The 22381-nt window shown below is 36.4% G+C and overlaps 1 protein-coding gene across 1 annotated transcript in view; it reads right to left on the reverse strand.

The window, feature by feature from the left end:
* Window positions 1–3041: 3041 nt before the first annotated feature.
* The window catches only part of plcxd3 (phosphatidylinositol-specific phospholipase C, X domain containing 3), a 205269-nt gene continuing 185929 nt past the window's right edge, over window positions 3042–22381 (reverse strand). The window contains exon 3 of the mRNA XM_028805518.2: window positions 3042–9886. Within this exon, the coding sequence (XP_028661351.1) occupies window positions 9730–9886 (157 nt within the window). The 3' untranslated portion in view covers window positions 3042–9729. The remainder of the gene's footprint in view (window positions 9887–22381) is intronic.

Here is a 22381-nt window from a genome sequence, read left to right on the forward strand (position 1 = left end):
TGATCCGTTTTGGGATTCCAGATGAGCACAACAGTTGCCAATTTCCATCAAGTAGCACTTGCCCTTCAATTAATTTTTGTGGGCTTTTCTTTGTCAATTTTGTTGATTTACCACTCATTTTGAGTGTTTTACTAGCCCCAGAATTCAAGTCTGTTATTAATTCTTTGACTTTGACCTTAGTTTTGATTCTTCTTAATTATTTCCATCGTTTTGGCCACAATATTTGCCTTGCCATTTTGTCACTCTGTTTGGGAACAACATGACAAGATAAAAAGATCACTTCCTTGTCCGAGTTTGTGGATTTCTAAACTCTTTATGCCTCATGCAATTTTCCTAAATGAATGTCTTGTCTTTGATCTTTTTGGTCCTGCCTGTATTTTTTATTTTTTTTCTCTCTTTTCAGAATTGATGCTTATACAGCTTTATCTCCTGGTTCTGAACTTTTTTGCTTTTGAATTTTCACAATGCCTGTTCTACTAGTTGCTAGCTTATTTTTGGCCAACAGCAGATCTATCAAAAATGATCTAACATTTCTACAAACATCAGCTCATCTGCCTCTTTCTAGACTAAGAGGTACCTGCAAGAGTATTCATCTTACATAGGCTTATAACCGCAAACTCAACTCTAATGGATACTTACACGATCCTATCAGCAGAGGCTACATCTTCCCTTTGTCATGACTGAGGATGGTCATCTCCTGCTCAATTCTTTTCTATTTAATTGTTTATTTTTGCATTTGTCTGACTTGTGCCCTGTCATTTAAATCAATATACGGCATAAGCAGCAATCACATTTCTATGATCTTTGTGTTTATCGACTAATAGTATTGTTCAATTTCTTAAGATTAGTGTGGTCAAGTTACGTCAATAAAAGCCAGACAGTGTAGTGGGAAACCCCACCTACGGAGGAGGTTAAGGAAAATAAAGTGGAATCCTTAACGGCATGTCGCATTCATTATTGCCACCGCAAAGCTGATGATTACAGTAATTACATGACTAGTATCAATTGATTTGTTCCTTTCTCTTATTGAAGTTGTCATTTTTCCAGAAAATGTTATAAACAACTTCTATGGCCTTCCATTGCCATCCCCTTTATGTTTGACTCATAATATATTATGGCTGGCAAAGTTCTTCAGTACTGCACATAGTTAATTGTTTTGCCTTCTATCTTACGTTTTAATTTTGCTATACTGCATTCATAATTGTCCATTGCCCTCTGAACTTATACAATAAGTGAAATTGACAATTTAAAGAAATAAATTGGAATTTTAAAATTCACTACATGAAAAGAGGATTTCAGCATGTAAAGTTACCATCTGCATTAGAGAAGACAGATGAACATTTCTCCTATAATCAGTATAATTATAATTGATGAGGCCACTTGAGCTTAATCATCTTTTCTGCATTTATATTTTAGAGGTTTGCTTCAGTTATGTCTGTTTTACAATGCATTTATCGATTAGAAATTCTGCTTCATTTCTGCTCCCACAAATGCTTCACATTAACTGTGACTAATCACACAAAATATGCTGCATTATGCACAATGCTATTACAAAAATGTAAGTGGTGGTCATTACCTAAAATGAATTTAAAAATAAGAATAAAACAGGTTAGCCAGATTAATTAACTTTAAGAAACGCAACAAGCTCAAATTCTAGACTTGCAATTAATTAGGGCACTGAGTAACAAGTGTATATAATGACTATATTGTTTATTAATGATAATTTCTGTCATTAAAATGATATTACAATGGCATATCATTTTATTAGTAACGTGCTAAATTTTGTAATATTTAAAAAATTATAACTACTATCTAGCACTCATTTTTCATAACAATATAAAAAGTGAAATCCAAGACAAACTATTAAAGAGAGCTGGCACAAATGACTGCCATGATTCATATGCTATGACGTTGAGAAAGGGTCCTAATTAGCACGCTGTATATAATGGTGGCGGGGAGCAGGTTTGGGCACAGATTTTATAAACCTCTCATCACACTAACTTAACTGAACAACGGCTACTTCAGTGGATGAAGGTGATATTCCCATAGCTGCTCATGCACAGCTTAGTTCCAAGGTACAAAAATATTGACTGTGAGCTGGCAGTGGCAATAAAATGGACTAAAAACACTTTACTTTTCTGCTAAGATTGTGTTCTCATTCTCACTTTTGCACACACCACAAAATCTGACATTTTGAATAGCTCTGAAAGGGCAAAAATGATAAGAGTGTGATAGATCAGCCAACAGCTAATTACTGTAATAGAAATGCAAGTGTTTTGAGTTTCCAGGGCATCTGCAGAATGTGTTTGATTAGACTGAAACCAAAATGTCTTCTTGTTGCTTTCAACTCCAAAACATCAGTTGAGCAGGAAAGAGTGACATCATGGAAAACAGCACAGAAACACTCATAACATTTTTTTATTTTTTTGTTTCAATTTTCAACAGATACAAATATATTTTTGGAAGTAATACACATTCTTCATATATAAATTCACTCTTACAATACAGAACTGCAGGTGACTTATTGCAAAAGAAAAGAAAATCAACATTTCTTTGACCTTGACCGTCTCCCGTTATTTGGGACCTGCAGTCTTTCCATGTACAGAGACTGACACTGAGCGGCCCATTAAATTCACTCCTTCATTAAACACGTAAGCTTCAAGGAGGCCTACTCTGGAATGTCTGGCAGAATTCAGTGACTGGCACCTAATAATTTACTGTACAACACAAAATTAATGGAAGGCAGAACGCACAGTTGGAAAATTCATCATTTTTTTGAAATCGGGTTTTTATACAAATTAAGGATGGTTATTTCAGACAGTTATTCCCTTTATTATTTAAACTGTATTGAGAACTTGCATTTACAGTTGGTAAAATACCAGACAAGCGTGTTCCCTCTTTTTATAGTTGGCACAGAGGATGTAACTGAAATAATATTTGTGTTTAAATGGCAGAACCTTGTAATGTATGGTACATGAATCAGGGCTTGGAGAAGATAAAAAAAATCTGTGAAACAAGACGCACAAATGCTTATGAAAGAACATAACACAAAATAAATAACAGGTATAATTTAGCATACTGTACAGTAGTTGGAAGGAGACGTCAAGGGCCAAGAACAACATGGTGACATTGAATGTGATTTTCTTCTAAGAATAAGTCAAATACATTTACTGATTTTTTTCAGACAACACATATGCTCTATTAAAACATTATTGGACAAGAAACAAAAGCACTCAAACATGTTACTGTTACATTTGTATTGAATACTGTATTACATGTCTTAATAGGTACAGTCCATATTTTACAACACTTATTGACTAATCTTTATAAAGCATCAGCTGCTATTATAAATATTGTGTACAATTAAATAAAATGTTCAACCTTGGCATAAAATTTCAGCTCTGTATTATTTATTTTTGGATGCACAGAACTCTAGTTAATGAGATTATGGAACAATTAACTAATTCAATCCTCCCATCCATTTTCTGAACCCACCTTTTCTGTACAAGATGTGCAATGTGAACACACAGTAGGATATGAGCCCAGAGGGATTACTAGGGCACACTTGTGCACATGCCATGATAAGTCATACCCGAAAGATACCATCAGTTTGGGATGTGGTAGGAAACCAGCGTAGCCAACTAAAAAACAGACACCTCACTGTTCAATGGTGTCTAGAAGGTGCTACCACAAGAGACCATTCTTCCCACAATATTTACCATACTTAAGAGAGTGAAATGTCATTTTTTGGCAAACTGAGTAATACTTTCATCATCTGCTATATCTGCACGCTTTTGCCGATTCTGAATGAAGACTTGGTGACATTGCCAAAAGACTCAAATTGATTCAGAAAGACTAACAGTAAGGTGTATGCAACAATCAAAATATTAAATTATCATATGCTCTGTCATTAATTCTGTTCAAAGCATTAAGAATATCAACCACAAACCAATACAACTGATGGAGTTGCCTTTACCACTCACAATCTGTTATTGAAACCTGCATATAGAGATTGTAGCAGTTGACTAGAAAAAAATGAAGAAGATGAAGTGCAGAACAGAGCCTGGACAGTCATATATAGCAGTAACAATAATAAAAGGCCCATAAATTAAGAGAGGAGGTAAAGTAAGCAGTTACGCGTTTGTTGCTTTCACTTCGTTTATTTGCTGATTAGAAAATTCTACCCGTGATTTGTTAAGGCGTTTTCTTAGAGGCTGGGCTGGTCCAGCTAAACACTAAAGTTGTAGATTGGACATGCTGTTGCTGGGTGGAACTGTTTATAGATGCTAGAATACATTCATTCATTCATCCATCCATTCATTTTCACTCTGCTTTTTTTGTGTAGGTCATGAGAGCAGCATGCTCAGCTAGATTCCTCAGAATCTCTATCCTTTGCAACTTTTACCAGACCCTGCTGCCAACTTTACAGACGATTCCAAACTAAAATGAGATTTAATCCCTCCATTGTGCCTTAGGTCGTCTTACTGTAGGCCATGCCTGGCATACCTTTCACCAAATAACACACCCAAACCACACCAATCGGTTCCTCTAGAGCTCGAGAAACAGCAGTTCTACGCCAAAGTCCTCATCAATTACTGAGCCCCTCATCCTTGCAGAGTAAGTGAGTCCAGTCACTCTCTACAGGAACCGAATTTTCACCTCTTTTGCTAAAGATCTCATTTTCTTGTTCACTAACCAGAGTTTGCGACCATAGGTGAAGATGGGGATGTAAACTGACTGAAACTTCATCTGAGTATTTAGATCCCATGGTCTGATTTAACATCTAAATAACCATTAGTCAGTCTCACAATCCCCTCTATCCTCTCTCACGACCAAGACCCTGAGATTTTTGTTCTTCTTCACTTGGGAATGTTGCTCACCTCTTACGCACAAGAAGCAAGCCAGGCCATTTTGGGGAAGGGCTATGACCACAGATTTGGAGCAACTAATTTTCATTCCAGTGGCAACAGATATAGTGTCAAACTATGTCAGTGCATACTGGAGACTGAAATCTAATGAGGCCAGGAGGACAACATCTTTTGCAAACAGCATATTTGCCACTCATAGGCTAACATTAAATCAGATCTACTTTACTCCTGGACTCTTCCTTGATATGTCAATGAAAAGTAGAGGAGGCAAGATGTACCTGTGATGGAGTCCAATGCCTACTAAACAGATTAAACGTAAAACAATGTATGCAAATACAACTCTTGCTCCACAAAAACAAGAATTGATTTGTTATGCAGCACCAGCAAATCTAAAAATCTGTTGGTAGCAACTTCAGCAAAAGACTACAGACTACACAGTCATTAGCTTTTCCCAAGTCTACAAGACATTTGTACATGGGATTTAAATGCTCCAATGACTGTTTGAGAGTCTGTTCAAAGTGTTGGCCCACTGTTTTATGGTCAGAATGAAATTTACACTGATCCTCATGCATCTGAGGTTCAATCATTAGAGGGAGACTCTATTCCAGTAGCCCAGGCTTTACTAGTCAGGTTAAGGACGCGGTACCTTGGTAATTATAACACACCTTTTTGTCCTCATTTTTTAAATATTGGGACCATCCCCGGTGTCTGACTGTACCAATGCATCTGCTTTCCATGCAACAGCGAAGAAGTGTATTAGCCAAAGTACTCCCAAAAATACTTTTAGAATTTGTAGTTTTATCTCCTCCTACCACTGTGGCCCTGCCACTACAGAGCCTTTTAATGAATGCAGTGACACCAGTCACAGAGATGAGCCCACTGCAAATCAATGTTTATGGTAGTAGCTCCTTGGAGAATGATATATACACTGGGTTTAAGAATTTCTCAATGCCATTCTCCATGACCTCAACTAAGCACCCATGCACAGGATCTGTGTCTACTGCCTTTTGGGTTGCCAGTAGCCTTCTCTTTCTTTAACTTTTTCAACCTGACAACAGTCCTTACCAGTGGTGTCCATTAGCTGAGTTACAGAGAAGAGTGGGGTAGATCCAGACATGCTAGACTTTGCCAATGGAAGCTGACCCTGTGCTAGAAATGTCACAAGTCCCTAAATATAAAGAAACAGGAGTAAACTAATAATGTTGTTTTCAGAAACAAGTGAACAGCGATATTAATAAAAATTCCTTCACAGGAGTAACAATCCCACTCCACCCTTCTCTGTTCCTCTTACAATGCCACTAAAATGATATTGAGAATGAAATGTAAGAGTCAATCAATATGTAGTTATCCTTATTTCTAAATAGTCAATGTTGTGGAAAGTTGCAGCCTAAATCAGCAGCAATGGGAGCAACACAGGAAACACAGCTTTGGACAGTACATTTCAGGGCCAATCATCAAAATTAGTTAAGTTGATTCAATTCTAAATAAATAAATACAGCATAATAAAATTAAATCAACAGCAAAGTCTTTTATACATAAAATGCATTATTCCTCTAAAATGTAATACAGGTTTATGCAATATGAAATTTACATCTAACAAGAAAAAATCAGTATGTGCCCATAATTATAGAAAAGCCAAGGTTCGCATGTTGAACCGGGGCTAATTTGTGCCTTACACTGTAGGATGACATCTTACGTACAGCACTAGCCAGTACTAAGAGCCAAAACTGTCAAGAGATTTGCAGCTGGCTTGCTTGGACATTTGATGTAGTGATATTATTATCTGACATGCTGAAGTCCTTTCTAGCAATATGACTAAAATCTCAGACAGACGATATCTTTCATTGTTTCATTGTATCAGTAAAACCTGATATTTCAAAATAAAACAAGTTAGACTAACATCAGCACAATATTCACTAGTTCATTTTTCCCCTACCTCCAATTCACCTGTCAGGCTATTTAATAAAAAATATATTTACAGTGTTCAACATCAAATACTAAAATCTAAATAGTGCACATTTTGCAAACTTTCAATGATGAAAACGTTGTTTCAAGACGATGTGTGATTTGACATTCCACATGTTTTTTTATACAACTGACGATCCTCTCAAGTCATTATAACAATAAATGGTGTGAGCTTGAGAGTGTCGTTAGTACCTCAGCCTTTAAAACGTCATCACTGGAGATGCCTGAACGTCGCAGCACGCTCTTAACTGGGAGGCAGATTTCTCCAATTATTCATAATGAAAATGTACAAGCAGTTTTAGGAAGATTAGATACCTCTTACACATACACAGTTAGTTTTGACGTGTTAATCTTATCATTATTTTCACCAGTTATTGTTTATCCTTCAAGCTAACATTTTCTTTTATTTTATGCTGTGCAATCATTCTTGAATGAGAAGATGTGTCATATTTTTTAAAGGGGCATAAGAAAAAAGTGAGAATTCAAGGTTATGAATTTTTCATCTTTATTCTCTTTATGCTCAGCTCAGCATTTACGCTCATTTTGTATTTTTATTTGCCTTAACTAATATTAACTTTTTCTTTTAATTTCATAAACAAATGACCATATTATATTTACTATCAAGGTTTTCAATTACTATATTTATTCACCAGTAATAACTAAAATAACAACACCCTGCACATGTATATTTATTTGGACAATATTTATTGTATGACTTTATGTTTCAATATTATGTTTTATTTTATGTTGCATGCTTTTTAGTTATACTTTATTTGTAATATCTGTAAAAGGTGCTGGGCTCTTAAGTGGAAGTGTGCTTAATAAGAATACACTGAACTGAATTAAAAAAATAAATAAAAAATTAGCTTTTTACTAATTGTATTAACTGTATGGGCTAAACTTCAATATTTGGATGAATGCTTTCATTTATAATTACTTATATAGATATAATTAACTTTTAATTCTAACATCACACTTACCATTTTGGGATTTATTAGATTTATAAGAAAGACCTTTTTTAAAGACACACGTATTACAATGACTACTAATGTAGACACTTTTAAAAACAATAAAATTATTAAATTATTGCTGTAAGCAACTCAGAGCACCAAAATTATAAAAGTAACTAAACAAAAGTAAGTTGTCTTTAATTTTATTTTTTTCCTTATGTGTTTAAATTTCCCTTTGTAAAGTACTAGTAATTTCCATAGATAGGATTAAAGGTAAATGAGTTATTTAAACACTTTTAAAGAAAGAGAGATATGCATCAGATGCTGTCTTTGCCTGCAAAACCTGACTACGACACTGAAATTATGAGAACAGAGGAATGGAGGAATGGAGTGGCTGCAACATTCACCTGATAAATTTGATGTGCTGCCATCACATCAGAGGCTGTGTTGCAATTGGCTGTTTAACAAAAATGTCTTTAATACTAGGAAAGTCATTAAGGTCATATGTCAGCATTAAAATACAGACAATTTTTATAATCAGAATAATATTTGGGCTTACCATTTTGTTTTTTGTATATCTTGATCACAAAACCCTAAAGAGAATGAAGCAGGATTCAATCAATAATGCTGATTTCATCTTTCTTAAAATTTTATTATCTTAAATTTAACGGTTTGTGATGTGCATTTTTAGTAAAACACAACTAAACATAATAGTAGCCCATATAATGTGCGATTTCAAAGTAATAATCCTTATTAAGCTGAAATTGTATTTAAGGGGAGAATGCAGCCCACAACAAAACACAATAAAATACACTGCACATAGAGGTAAATTCTAGAAATGTATCCATCATAATGAGAATGTATGAAAGTATGTACAGGATATTCTGGCAAGCCAGTATCAGAAAGTATCTAGTTTTTTTTTCTTATATAGGAACTTACTTTAAGGGCTAAAAAGAAGAATTAAAAGAATAAATAAGACACCTTTGCGTTCCAGTACATAGGGAACATAAAAGTTCTTAAGCCCACACTATACGATATTTGTAAAAGCCTACCAACTGATTACAAATAATGCCAAAGTTGGTTTGATTTCCTGTTGGACAAGAAACAGACTGTTCACAAAATGTCTTCTGATCTTTGATTAAAGAGAATATGAGGAAAAAAATGAAATAGAACTTTCACTACGATATGAAAATTGCAACTGAACACTTAAAAATTACTTTTGATTAGAAACGTCTTTGACACAACAATTATATCAAACCTACGGCATTACTGCAGAAATTCATAAGGTTATCCAAATGGTCAATTCTTTTACTGATTACACGATGACATCCATACAACATAAAGAAAGGCCCATTTACTTTCATCCTAACCTGATGTATGATCATTTAAAGTTTTCTTTGATTCACAACGTGCCATGTTTTTACAGAAGTTGCAGTTGCTAATTGCACAATGCCCAACAAGAAATTAACAGTAAATTCCTTTCTTTTTAATCCAGAGAGGAAAGTACTTAAAAACACTATAAATATCCATCAGTCAAAACAATATTTTAAGCTGACAGGGATATATTTTCATTAGAGTACAACTCATTAGTTCTCTTCAAATTACACTAAGAGTCTTTTCAAAGGAATTTTTCTGATTCAAATCCAGAGATGTACACGATGTATGCAATGTGTTAAATCTGTTACTAATGCTATTGAAGAAAAGAAAAGCATCGTAACTTATTTTGCCCTTTAACCCCAGTGGAAGTAACTCAAACAAACGAAAAAAAAAGCAGCTGCCTTTTTGACACTATAGGCAATAATTTTATTACTCACGAAAACATCACCCTTCCCACCCCCCAGCTTTACTAAATAGCCCTAAAGATTCAAGAAAATCTAAAGGCTGTAGGAAGATTCACAGAAGTCAGAAAAAAAAAATCTTCCATCCTGGTGCTTTGTCCAGCGTAATCAAGTTGCATTTTCTTCACCTTCATCTAGAAGGTAGTTTAGCATAATTACTGTGCTTATAAAATCGCCGAGCTCCACAAAGTCAGCCGTGATGATGTTAATGCCACTCTCTCCAGGCCTTTGACTTCGCACCCAATGCATCATTCCAGGGAGAGCCCTGTGACAAAAACAAAAGGACAGTGGTAAGAAAGACTAAGGAAAAGGGCAAAATATTAACCTGAAAAGACCCTTTAAGACCTAGCCAGAAGAATGTTATACTTGGTGACTGTTTTGCTTAAATCCCTCAGCATAATAGTCAGTCATTTTCTTTGATCATTTAAGATATGCAGGAAGTTTGAATATTAAGTGAGGAGTCATCCTAAAAGTTTGATACTGAAAATACATCTGCAGTTCTGGTCACTATGCCACAAAATGTAGGAACTGCATGCAAATATGTCTCTGAACTAAAGCCATGACCTACTTTGACGAGCTAAGGGAATGAAACCACTTTACTCTGGAGAAGAAAAGGCTTCATTGGGATTTAATCCAGGTCTTCAAAATTCCAAACCAATCCAGCTGAATTCTTTTATTTAAACATTAAATCACATTGGTGGAAAGTTGGGGGAAATTTATTGAATTCAGAAATGACTTCTTCATCTACGTATATGGTCTTGGAATTGAATCTATCAAGTCATGGAGTTGAAGTAGAGACACTGATGGCATTTAAAAAAAGGTCTTGAATAGACAGTAGGACAGCATATACTAGCATGTGAGTACTCTGTACATGTGACAGCTCTACTACTACTACTGTACTCGGCTACCACCACTACTAACAATACTATCTATAAATCTAAACACATCAGCTTAATGTTTTAACTAGGAGAATTTCTTATATTAAAAAATATCACCTATCAGAAACTTTTATCACATGTGAAGACTGACATATTATCCTATGGTAAGAAAGCATTCAATTTACTTAGCATCTTTTGACATGGAAGTTGATTATCCAGCAAACGGAGGACAGTATTAACATCTCACTGAGCTCAAAGTAAGTTTCATCAAGTCCAGAAAAACAGAAAGAAATGACAAAACATCCTTTTGAATTAACCAAATTGTGAAAAGCAATTGATGAATCCACACAGCAGAGACATACCATACGATTTTAACCAGGTATGAAATGAAAAAAAAATGTTACTAATTTAGACCCACCAGGCTTGAAATGTTGTTAAAAGTGCCTAAAAAGTTTCCTACAGGCACTTCAACAGCCTGCCTGTCAAAGCAGATCTTTTCATAGTCACCTGAAATTGATCTCTAGATGACAACAAAGTGTACAACATTGAAATTAGGATTTCTTTTCTTTCCACTGTAATGTTTTCATTATATTTCATTACTCAAACTACTGTGTTCAGACAGTCTTTTATTATATTGCATTGATTTTTTTACTACCCTGCTCATAAACTAGTAATGCTTTATAATAACTTTCATTAAAATGTAAAGATCAAATATTCGTACTTAACATAGTATTCGTTCATGTAAAATCAATAGAAATCCATCCATCCATCCATTATCCAACCCGCTATATCCTAACTACAGGGTCACGGGGGTCTGCTGGGGCCAATCCCAGCCAACACAGGGCGTTAGGCAGGAAACAAACCCCGGGCAGGGTGCCAGCCCACCACAGTTCAATAGAAATAAATGACATTAAATAATAATTCCTATATTAGAACATTTGTTTTTAAACACTTACAGATTATTTTACAAATGACTAATAGGTATTCTTTACCATTCAGTAATACATTATTCATATTGAGAAATCATGTATTAATAGTGACAAATGTACTTAAAGATCAATTATACTTGTTTAACTTATCATATACAAGTTTATTGTTCTGTAAAACTGGCTAACTGTTTCTGCCTACTTTTTAACACTGAAAGTATAAATGCAGTATTTTCAACTTTACATGTTTACAAATCATTAATCCATAAGTTGTAAATTTTTTGGTAGTGTCTACTGTAAAGGTGAAAGTATTACAACATTTATGAAGGTTTTTTAAGGGTTTATTAACAAAAGTTATTATTAATAGTTACATTATTATTTTTGAAAAAAGAAACATTAACAGCTTTATTTAAAAGTAGAATATGAATAATAGAATAAATAAACTCAAATGTGTGTAGTTTCAAGTTCAAAGTAAGTTTATCAAGCTTAAAGTCTGGCTAAATGAACAGAACCATGACACAAAGTGCAACCAAATACATCTAAGATAGATAGATAGATAGATAGATAGATAGATAGATAGATAGATAGATAGATAGATAGATAGATAGATAGATAGATAGATAGATAGATAGATAGATAGCATGTCTATCCTATGGTGCAGTGCGCTGTGCTGGTGGGTCCAGTTGTTGAAGATGTGGAGTTTATATATTCACTCACTGTCTGGTTTGTTTTTCTCCAGGTACTTTGGTTTTCTTTCCAGTTCCTAAACACTTACTAACATTTGGTGATTCCAAGTTGGCCCTGTGTGAGTGTCAATGTGCGCGTGCATGTGAGTCGGCCTATTGATGGATTACCACTTTGCCCAAGGCTGCTTCGAGCTTTGCACCCAGTGCTGCTAGGATAGACTCTACCTACCTACACCTTACCCCTTACTGGAGACCCTGAATTAGATTTAGTAGATGGTATGTTATAGTACAAATATGGTAATAAATGTGGTATATTTATAATTCTACTTCTGGGCACCGTATCACGCAGCAGCCATTACAGAAGCCGTTTTTCTTTTTTTATTTACAATTATTAATGTTTTTAATATAATTAATTCATTTTATTAATTAGTAATGTTAAGACTTGGGCTCTAACTTGTTACCATACATTTCTGAATGTACTTTTAAACTAAACTGAGGAGATACACTGGCGTGTCTCAACTTAAGAAATGTCACATGGTTAGAATAAAAGATCTGATGGCTGCCCTCATCCATAACATCTGAGAATGTAAGAGACTCTAAGAAATGTAAAGTGGGATATAATAATAATTCTCTTTTCACCTGACAGCACTAGGATCACTGCTGCCTAACCAGACTCATTATGCCCTATTGGAAGAGGCATTCATCAGAAAATGAAAATGATGAAAGGGCAAATATCTTGAGCAAGGATAAAAGTTACCAGCTTGTTTGGAGCCAGAAGAGGCGAAGATCCAGAGCATGGATAAAGGTAAGGTGGAAAAGATTGGGACCTGGCCTGAATTTATATAATGAAAAATGTTTTATTGTTTTCATATAAGTTGTTTGAATTGTTACATCTCTTAGTGATTAACAGCAAGTTCAGGTATTGTGATATTTTGGGTAATGAGGAGGACCGGCCCTGTTTTAATGCTGGACAGGTTTCATCAGACTGATTGGAAAAAGCAGGAGGGGGGGCAGCTATAGATTTTTTGTGAATGTACAATGGGGAACATGTACAATTAAGAGTAAAATGTGTGATTGAGAAATATGGAATGAACTCATCCATGTCACTGCCCAGGAAAGTAAGTTACATTTTCCTTGTTGATTCTACAACATAAATGATTCACTCTGTAACAATACCTTAATGCTGAATCATTCTGAATGCTGGTGATGTCAAACAAGGAATCAAGTGTCTATTTAATTGTTCCACTTGTGGACACTACAAGCTGGACCTGCGCTATCCAAATGTTAATGCCTTTAAATATAAACCTGTGCTACAATCTGAGCGGGTCTGATGTGATCTTACTGCCACCTACAAGCCTGTTATTGACAGCAGCAGCTTTCTGCTATCCAAGCCATAAGTTTTTTGTGTTGTTTTATTATTTGTTTTTATTATGTATGTTTAATTTTGGAGCTCCTGTAAAATTTTAATTTCCCCTTGGGGGTAAATTAATTATAATCTAATCTGATCTGATTCAAAGAAGGTGGGGGTAGAATCTTGCTTTGATTTGTTAAATTTCACTTGACAGTATGGAATGTTATCTGTTTCTAATTAAAATCAATAAAAATATATCATCTGATTCATAGTCCTCTATAACATAAGTAAACATAATTGACATTGTATAAGCCTTTAATTTGCCAAAAGTGTAAAATGCCATCCATATTTAAGTTAATTAAGATGTATCACAAAAAATATATTAATTGTTAGAAAACGTATGCAGTAAATTCTGATAATTTCATAATTTGTGGTACATAATCAAATTTAATATTGCCTGGTGCAGTAGGGCAGTACTGCTCTTAAAGTTCAGACCTTGATTTTTTATGAGGACAATTTGTTCTTTTTGACTTGTGAACCCATTACAACACCTAATCAGGTTTGATGTCCCAAGTGTCTGGATTTTTTTAAAACTGTGTGTTTCTCCAAATGATCTTGTCTTTTATTCCAATTCCTAACAGATTTGCTCTGCTTTTTTCTAAGAATAAGTTTTGTCATTATATTTTCAAGAAATATCCAAGAAATACTTTTTAAAAATCAACACAAGTTTGTCATACCTTCTTTTCTGTGTCCATTGTCTTTCACACTCACAGGAGTCCATATAAACCGGAAGGTGTGGTTTTTTTGCAACATTAAATAAGAAGCATACCGCCACAATGTAATCCAATCTAGGGCAGAAAGGTTGAGTTTCTCCTTCATAGTACTGTCACGATCAACTAGTTCTTCCCCATTTGTTGGTCCCAAAGTATGAACACACTGATGCACCCTTGTTACTAGGTCAGGTCAGGTTGGGGAGCATGCACTGGTACAGCTCGTTGCCGCACCCACCACACAACGTAACAACTCGGGATCCTGGTTGGCAACCCTCCAGGCAGACACGCGGTCTAGTCCCACCCTCCGGAAATGACCCTCTATTTGCCGCAGCCAGGTGTTATGTGGGCGTCCCCTTGGTCTGGTCCAGCCCCTTGAGTCCTCAACAATGAGGATCCTGCAAGCCGGATCACCCTCGGGGAATTGCTCCACATGGCCGTAGTGCCGTAACTGAAGCTCCCTCATAATGCTGTTAGTGTGCCTCATTCGGGACTCCATGAACAACTGCTCATTCGACACAAAGTCAAACCAGTGGTACCCAAGGATTCTCCGAAGAGACACAGTACCAAAGGAGTCCAGTCTTCATCTTAGGTCAATGGACAGCATCCATGTCTTGCAACCATATAGCAAGACAGGAAGTACCAGGACTCTAAACACTTGGACCTTCGTCCATTTGCACAGATATCAGGAGTGCCACACACCCCTTTCCTTGCAGGGAAATCATGGGGGTTGGTGGCAGGATTGGCACTCTAGCCACCGTAAAAAAAAACTTCACACAGCCGTGAGACGACAGAAAGGACTCCTTTTTGCTCTCCACGGGAGTAGCTCTGCTGCAGCCGCCTATAGGAAGGCTACTCCCATCCCCAGAAGAGTCGCAAACCATCCGAGAGCCAATGGGGTCAGGCCTGTTGGGGATCAGAACTGGTGTGGTGATGAGGCTTTGCCCGCTGCACGGCAGCACTTGGGTCCCACCTTTGTTACCAAATAAAGGACACTTTCTTTAAAGCTCACTATTCTCAAGTTGTGGACTGTATGTTACAAGACTACCCTTGCAGAACTAAAAGTGCAATTTTGCTTCTTTTCTTTAGGATAGACATTTTATCTAATGGCTTAATCTTGTATTTGCATGTGACCTACATCAGATCCCTGTGCTTACACAGGCAGCTCTTTGAAATGACACGTGCAAATGAATGAGAGTATAGATACATGACATATTTATGGTAATAGAGCAGGGTGCTGAGGTGATTTGACAAACACAAGGATGACTTTCTATTCGACTTACTCATTTTGTACTGATATTACGGAAATTACCATCTGTAGTAATTCTTGGCTATGACAGCAGGTACTTCTTCATATTTGATTGTGTTTCTGCAACATCCATCATGGTTTGCACAGAGGTCAGAGACCACCTATTATAATTAAAAACACCTTACTATAGTTCCAGCAATCTGTCATTCATTATTTGCTTTAGGCACAAGCGGCTGATGCTAATTAGCTACACTGCACAGGGACTGGCGCATAAAAAAATAATTTCAGCAGATTTCAGCAGCTTCAAAAATCCAATTGGATGATCTGCACATTTAGAGAATCAAAACTGCATTGAAATTTAAATCCACACGCTCATTCCACTGGAAGGCCTGCTCTTTCAGAGAGTAGGTTAAGAACACAAAGACAGCCCTGTTGGAACAAGCTGTGCTGAATAGGCCCTAGAGTAGACATTATTATGTCACTATAGGAGGTTGACAAAGGTGCCAATACATAAGCAATTGTGTACTCCTTCCATTTATACCACTCAGATGTAGCTTTCACTCCAAAGAAATGCGAAATGGCTAGATTAATAGAAGACAATTACTGAAATTGGCTATTCTAACACAATACAGAAAGTGTGCCAGGGTAGGAACAGTGGAAGCCACTGTTGGTTGACAACATACTACTCACTATCACCTATAACATGCGCTGTAGGCTAATTCACTTACATTTCTCAGAGGCAGCCTTCATGCCATCCAAATGCAAAACATCTAGATTTAAATAAGAAGAATGGTTGGAATGGGCTATTTTAACAAAGTAATGTAGGAGCACCAAGGTTTAAACACCACAAGCCTCCAGGAGTTGGCAGCATATTACTGGGTATCATCACTGGACTAACCAGTGGTGAAGTTATGGGTGCAGCAATTTGGGGCTGGTATAATCCAAATTAAAACCTGGCTTACTCAGTTATTCCATATTACTTTACAGCTGGTTATATATGTTTTACTTTAGATAGACAGATAGATAGATAGATAGATAGATAGATAGATAGATAGATAGATAGATAGATAGATAGATAGATAGATAGATAGATAGATAGATAGATAGATACTTTATTAATCCCAAGGGGAAATTCACATACTCCAGCAGCAGCATACTGATACAAAAAACAATATTAAAGAGTAATAAAAATGCAGGTAAAAACAGACAATAACTTTGTGTAATGTTAACGTTTACCCCCCCGGGTGGACTTGAAGAGTCACATAGTTTGGGGGAGGAACGATCTCCTCAGTCTGTCAGTAGAGCAGGACAGTGACAGCAGTCTGTCGCTGAAGCTGCTCCTCTGTCTGGAGATGACACTGTTTAGTGGATGCAATGGATTCTCCATAATTGATAGGAGCCTGCTCAGCACCCGTCACTCTGCCACAGATGTCAAACTGTCCAGCTCCATGCCTACAATAGAGCCTGTCTTCCTCACCAGTTTGTCCAGGCGTGAGGCATCCTTCTTCTTAATGCTGCCTCCCCAGCACACCACCGCGTAGATGAGGGCGCTCGCCACAACCATCTGATAGAACATCTGCAGCATCTTATTGCAGATGTTGAAGGACACCAGTCTTCTAAGGTTCTTTATTCTATTATTTCTATTCTTTAGGTGAATAATGTTTAAAAATTCCAATAATTACTTACCTGTTTTTTATTGTCTTCACATTTTCGCTTGCCTGGTGACATTTTGATCTAAGATCACCCCTGCTATTAAACAGTTCTCTCTGGCATTACACCAAATAATACAATTCATGCATTAGGTGTGATTTTTAATCTAAGGCTATTTGAGAAATACGCAAAAGTTTTGGTCCAAAATTATGTTAATGGATGGAATTCTCAAACATATTTTAAAGCTATTTCAAGTTTTTTTCTTTTCATAGCTTGTTTCCATTACAAGTAATGAATTATAGATCCTCACATTGATAACGGACAATTAATATTCCTAGTGACTGAATTATCACTTCCCCTTCCAGGCTCACTCCCCTTGAATCACTTCTTCCTGACATCACTGTAATGCAAAATAGGAAATTTAAAGAGGGAATGAACTTTTCCAAACAATCAGATACTCATAACACAGCGAGTTTTCAAACTCAAGAAATGAAATAAGATTGCAAGAATCAATTTAAGAATATATACAGCACCACCTGCTGACATGCTATGGCACTGCATATTGTTGGGGAGTATAAAGGATACAATAAAGGATACAATAACATGCTTATCAAGATACAAATAGCTGCTTAATTATTAGGTGATATTACAAAGCACCTTCATGGGGTGCTACTGAAAAAACTATCAAAAAACTAGTATAAATTGTTGCAAAAAGGGTACTTGTTTCCAGATTGTACTGAACAATGGATTAAGCTGACAGTCTTCCCTTTGAGTCAAACTTTTGTGAGCTGTGTATATTTCCTCAGAGTTCCTACAGCAGTAACACAATATAATGCACAGAATACAATGAAGCTATTACTTGCATATGCTAATCATCAGTTAATTAGCTAATTAGTGAGTGTAACAACATTACCTCAAAACATATGTCTTCCTGACCTGAAAAAATCCCAGAGCACGCTTGTCATAATCTGGCAACAACAAATTGTATACCAAATGTGGTAAAACATTCTGTTACCTCTGCCCGTTCAACAAAGACACTAACAGAAAATGTCTAGTTGCTCTCACACCAAATTAATTAAAAAATGGTTGCGTTTGCAGCAGAATGGATAACTTTTTGAGGCAAAGTTTAGGCAAGGAGCATGCCAAAATTACAGCAATCATTCACAATAAACATGTTTTACCAGATTCTGTATGAGACAGAACACAATACAGTATGCCTGCATTGGTCATTTGAAACTTACTAAAGAGGACCAGAAACTAGTAAAGCCTATAAATAAAATCCAATCTACTTTGCTTGACTTTTACACCATTTTGCTACTGGTAGGGTAGCTAGATGTCTTCCAGAAACATCCCTGCTTTAACTACTCTTCCACTGGTCAACTTCTCCACTTGTGCCATTTAGAACAAGTTTACGGTTTCATATTTGGCACCAGCCATTTCTTTGAATTAGTTCTAGCAGTTAACTTCTGAACTCAGTGGTTTTTCATAAAACAACCAGGCTGCACTGATACTCCCGTTCACTAATCCATGACTACACAGTACTCACACCTCCAAATCATAATGCCCTTCTCTTTTAGACCTTTTACTATAAGAGAATCGTCCATTTATAGGTTGTTCCAGGAGGACATGGAGTATTTTTTTTTCTTTTTGGAAAGACAAATGCCCTGTCTCTGGATTTTGACCATACCTTGTGGGTACTCTGAACACTTAAAACTGTACTATAAAACATATTTCCAGTTTGTGTAAGTGCACTTTTAATATAACAAATATGCATGTCCAATTTTTGAAAGTGCTTTAATACACAACGGTTCTGAAAAAAATGTCAGACATCTGAAAGATCTCTCTTCTCATAGTTGCTGAGTATATCTTATTTTGTACAAGAAGGCTGATAAGCTGCAACCATTTTTAGCCCCAGTCTCAGCCAGAGCTCAGCTGGCATTCAAAACTCCCCTTTAGGCCTCAAGTTAATTTTGACTGAGGCTATAATAAAATTATTAATAGATGACCTCACAGGTCAACACCCTTTTATTTCTAAGGGCAAATTTTCCCAATAAACATTCTGCACTGTTCATGCACAACCCTCATACATTGGCAATGATGCCAATTTGAATAGACTGGAAGACAATCAGTAAGATAATGTTTAAACTTACCAGTTATAGAAACAGCTGCAAATGGTAAGTTTAATGACATGACTGTCTTTTTAAGACTTGCTGGCTGGCCTGCATTGTATTCGAGAACTGACAGATCTTGCACAGGTGTCCTTTAAAATGGTACAGGAGGAGATATTAGACCAGACAGGTAGAGACAGTTGGGTACCGCTTAGTTGTGAGTGCATGGTAAGAGGTGCACACTTTTCAGGGTCATCAATACGAAAGCCTGAGGTGTTTGACGATTTTTAGGACCTGGAGGTGGTAAACAGGAATAAGGAACCCCAAAAGGAAGCCTAAAAACCAGTCCAAGAAAAAAGGGAAGTAGTGATAATGGGTGATTATATTGCTTTTACCATTATTGAGGCACAGGTTTGCTACATGGAAAGAGAGTCTTGCATGGTGCATTGTGTTCTTAATGTACAAGGTGGATGTTCTAGCAAGATTAAAACAGGCAGCAAGACAGAAATGAAGGACTGGGGGAGGACATTACAGAAAATCAAAACCTGTAAATTCAAGTCCGCTAAATTCTTTCACCAAAGCCTAAAATGTTACCAAATACTGCAAAACAGAAAATATCCAAAAGTTCTTACCTGTAAATCTCAATGAAGTCTCTAATCGACAATACAAATATCTTATTTTTGTTATCCAATATCTCAGATAACAAGGAACTGCTCAACATAGACATTTACACAGCCACCCAATTTGGTGTCATGTGACACCACTTCCGTCCAACAGACAGAAGCATTGAGACTAACCACCAACACACAAATCCAACAAAAATGATGGTCTCCATGAGAAAATAAGACAGTGTTACACCAAGATATGTTACTTTTAAAACTTGTAAAATCACTCCATACCAATAAAATAATGAAAGAATTGAATTCCACATGTTCAAAAACCATAACATAAAAATGAAAATTACAATAAACAAAATTACCTTAAAAAAAAGACAGGAACAAAACCAAAAACTTGCTATGCTTATAACATTAGGAGACCTCCCTGGAACGGTGGATCCATTTGTAATTTTCCAGACTGAAACAAATCACAATAGTAAAGGTGAACTGAAAGTCCTGTTGTCCAAATCTGAAAATTTAGGTGCAAAACTACAAAATAGAACTGACAACATGGTCTTCTCTAAAGTTCTGCCTGAGACCTGTGCCAGTCCTGGTAGGTTTAAAGAGATTAGAAGGGTTAACATGTCATTCAGATTTTGGTGTAGGATAGAGGGGCACAGGTTTAGGAAACATTGGAGGCTGATTAAAAAGGTAATGTAATATGGGTAATACATTAAAAACTGTTTATCTTAATGCTAGGAGTATCAATAATTAAACAAGTCAGTTAGAGGTATATGTAGTTGCACTTAATTACTTTATGACTTTAGAGCAGTAAAAAGACATGTTTAAATATGAGTTATTGGGCTGAGTATAACATAACATAGATGGTTTCACATTTTTAGGAATGTGACAAAACTGAAAACACGATTGAGTTCCCATTAGTAACTAGCAAACCCCACAGAGTTCACAAAGTCACAGAAATGTTCGGAAACTTCACAAAATGCATTGAAGTCAAAGGGGAAGAAGGAGCTGAGCTAGTTTTGAGTGGATTATAATTCTACAAAGGTCTTTTAAGTGTCCCTGAGGGAAGGGGGAAGTGTCTGCCAACTATATGGAACCCATTATTGGGCACAAAAATATGACCTGTGCTGTGAGGCACCTGTGCTAACCACTGTGCCTCAACCAACAAAAGACACAGATGGAACAATAACCACAAACAAAATGCAACAAATGGCCACAAACTACAGAGAAGTAAAATATACATATCATCACGCTCACAGTGTTCCAATTTTGGGGCACACAGGGTAGGACTTTCTTGTTTCATTGTTTGTCTCAACTCTAGGCATAGATGGAACATTACCCCCCCCCCCCCCCCCCCCACCCAACCCCCAAGTATCTGTGTAGATACTTTGCACTTTTTTCTTCCATCAAAAGGAAAAACCTTGTAAATAGTAATAAATATGTGGTAGGCTGGAGCCCTGCCCAGGATTTGTTCCTGCCTTGCGCCCTGTACTGGCTGAGACTGGTTCCAGCAGACCCCTGTGACCCTGTGTTAGGTTATAGCGGGTTGGAAAATGACTGACTGAATAGTAATAAATCTTTGGCTTTTTACAGAGTCTCCTGTGTTTTCTGATTGGGAGGCTCCTTTATGGCTTGTTTTGACTCATAGTTGTGACACATAGCTAGTTGTGTATTTAGCCATGCAGCACTGCACAGCAAGAGCACATTATTATATATACAGTATGATGGGAGTACTCACAATATCTTCATTATGGTCAGTTTATGTACCCCTGAAATGAAAATACTGCAAGTTTTTTGTTTTGTTTTTTTTAAATGCATGTGGGGTGTAAATCTGTCTAGAGTACTGAAGGGTCATTACATCATGCATGACAAAAGCATATCAGCAACTATTTTATAGTACGCACTTTTGAAAGCTCTGAACACGGCTGCTGCTGCTCCATGACGTAACAGAGCATCATTGGGCAATGGGGAAAAAAATGTTGGCCTAAGCTGGCCGGACAGTGTATTTCCAGGAAAATATTCGGTGAATAAGGTCACCAGAGAATACACAATACAGAATTTACTGAGAAAAATTATTTGGTAATTTTCACTGATAAACACTACTCGCCATTTATTTAAAAGGATTTGAAAGTGTGTCTGCTTCAAATGTGCAAGTATATCTGGGCTCATCTCAAACGTATTAGGGATAGAGGCCTGATATTGTGTTATAGATCCACAATGCAGACAACAGTTTCAACATGCAATTTTTAATAATATTAGAAAAGTAAATTTTTAGGGGATATTATACTCATGGGACTTCAATAATGCAAATATTAACTGTGATAACCTTAAAACATTGTGCAGCACAAGAACAAGAGCTTTTAGATGTAATCAGTTGTTTTTAACTTAGTATGTTAAAGAACCAAAAAGTGTTGGGGGGAACGGAGATGTCTAGATTTAGTAAATTATAATAACCAGGATGGAATTCAGGGGTTCAGGTGACTGAACCATTAGGGTCTGATGACCCTAATATAATACATTTCAGT

The sequence above is a fragment of the Erpetoichthys calabaricus genome, chromosome 7 (assembly GCF_900747795.2).
Source record: "Erpetoichthys calabaricus chromosome 7, fErpCal1.3, whole genome shotgun sequence".
NCBI lineage: Eukaryota > Metazoa > Chordata > Cladistia > Polypteriformes > Polypteridae > Erpetoichthys > Erpetoichthys calabaricus.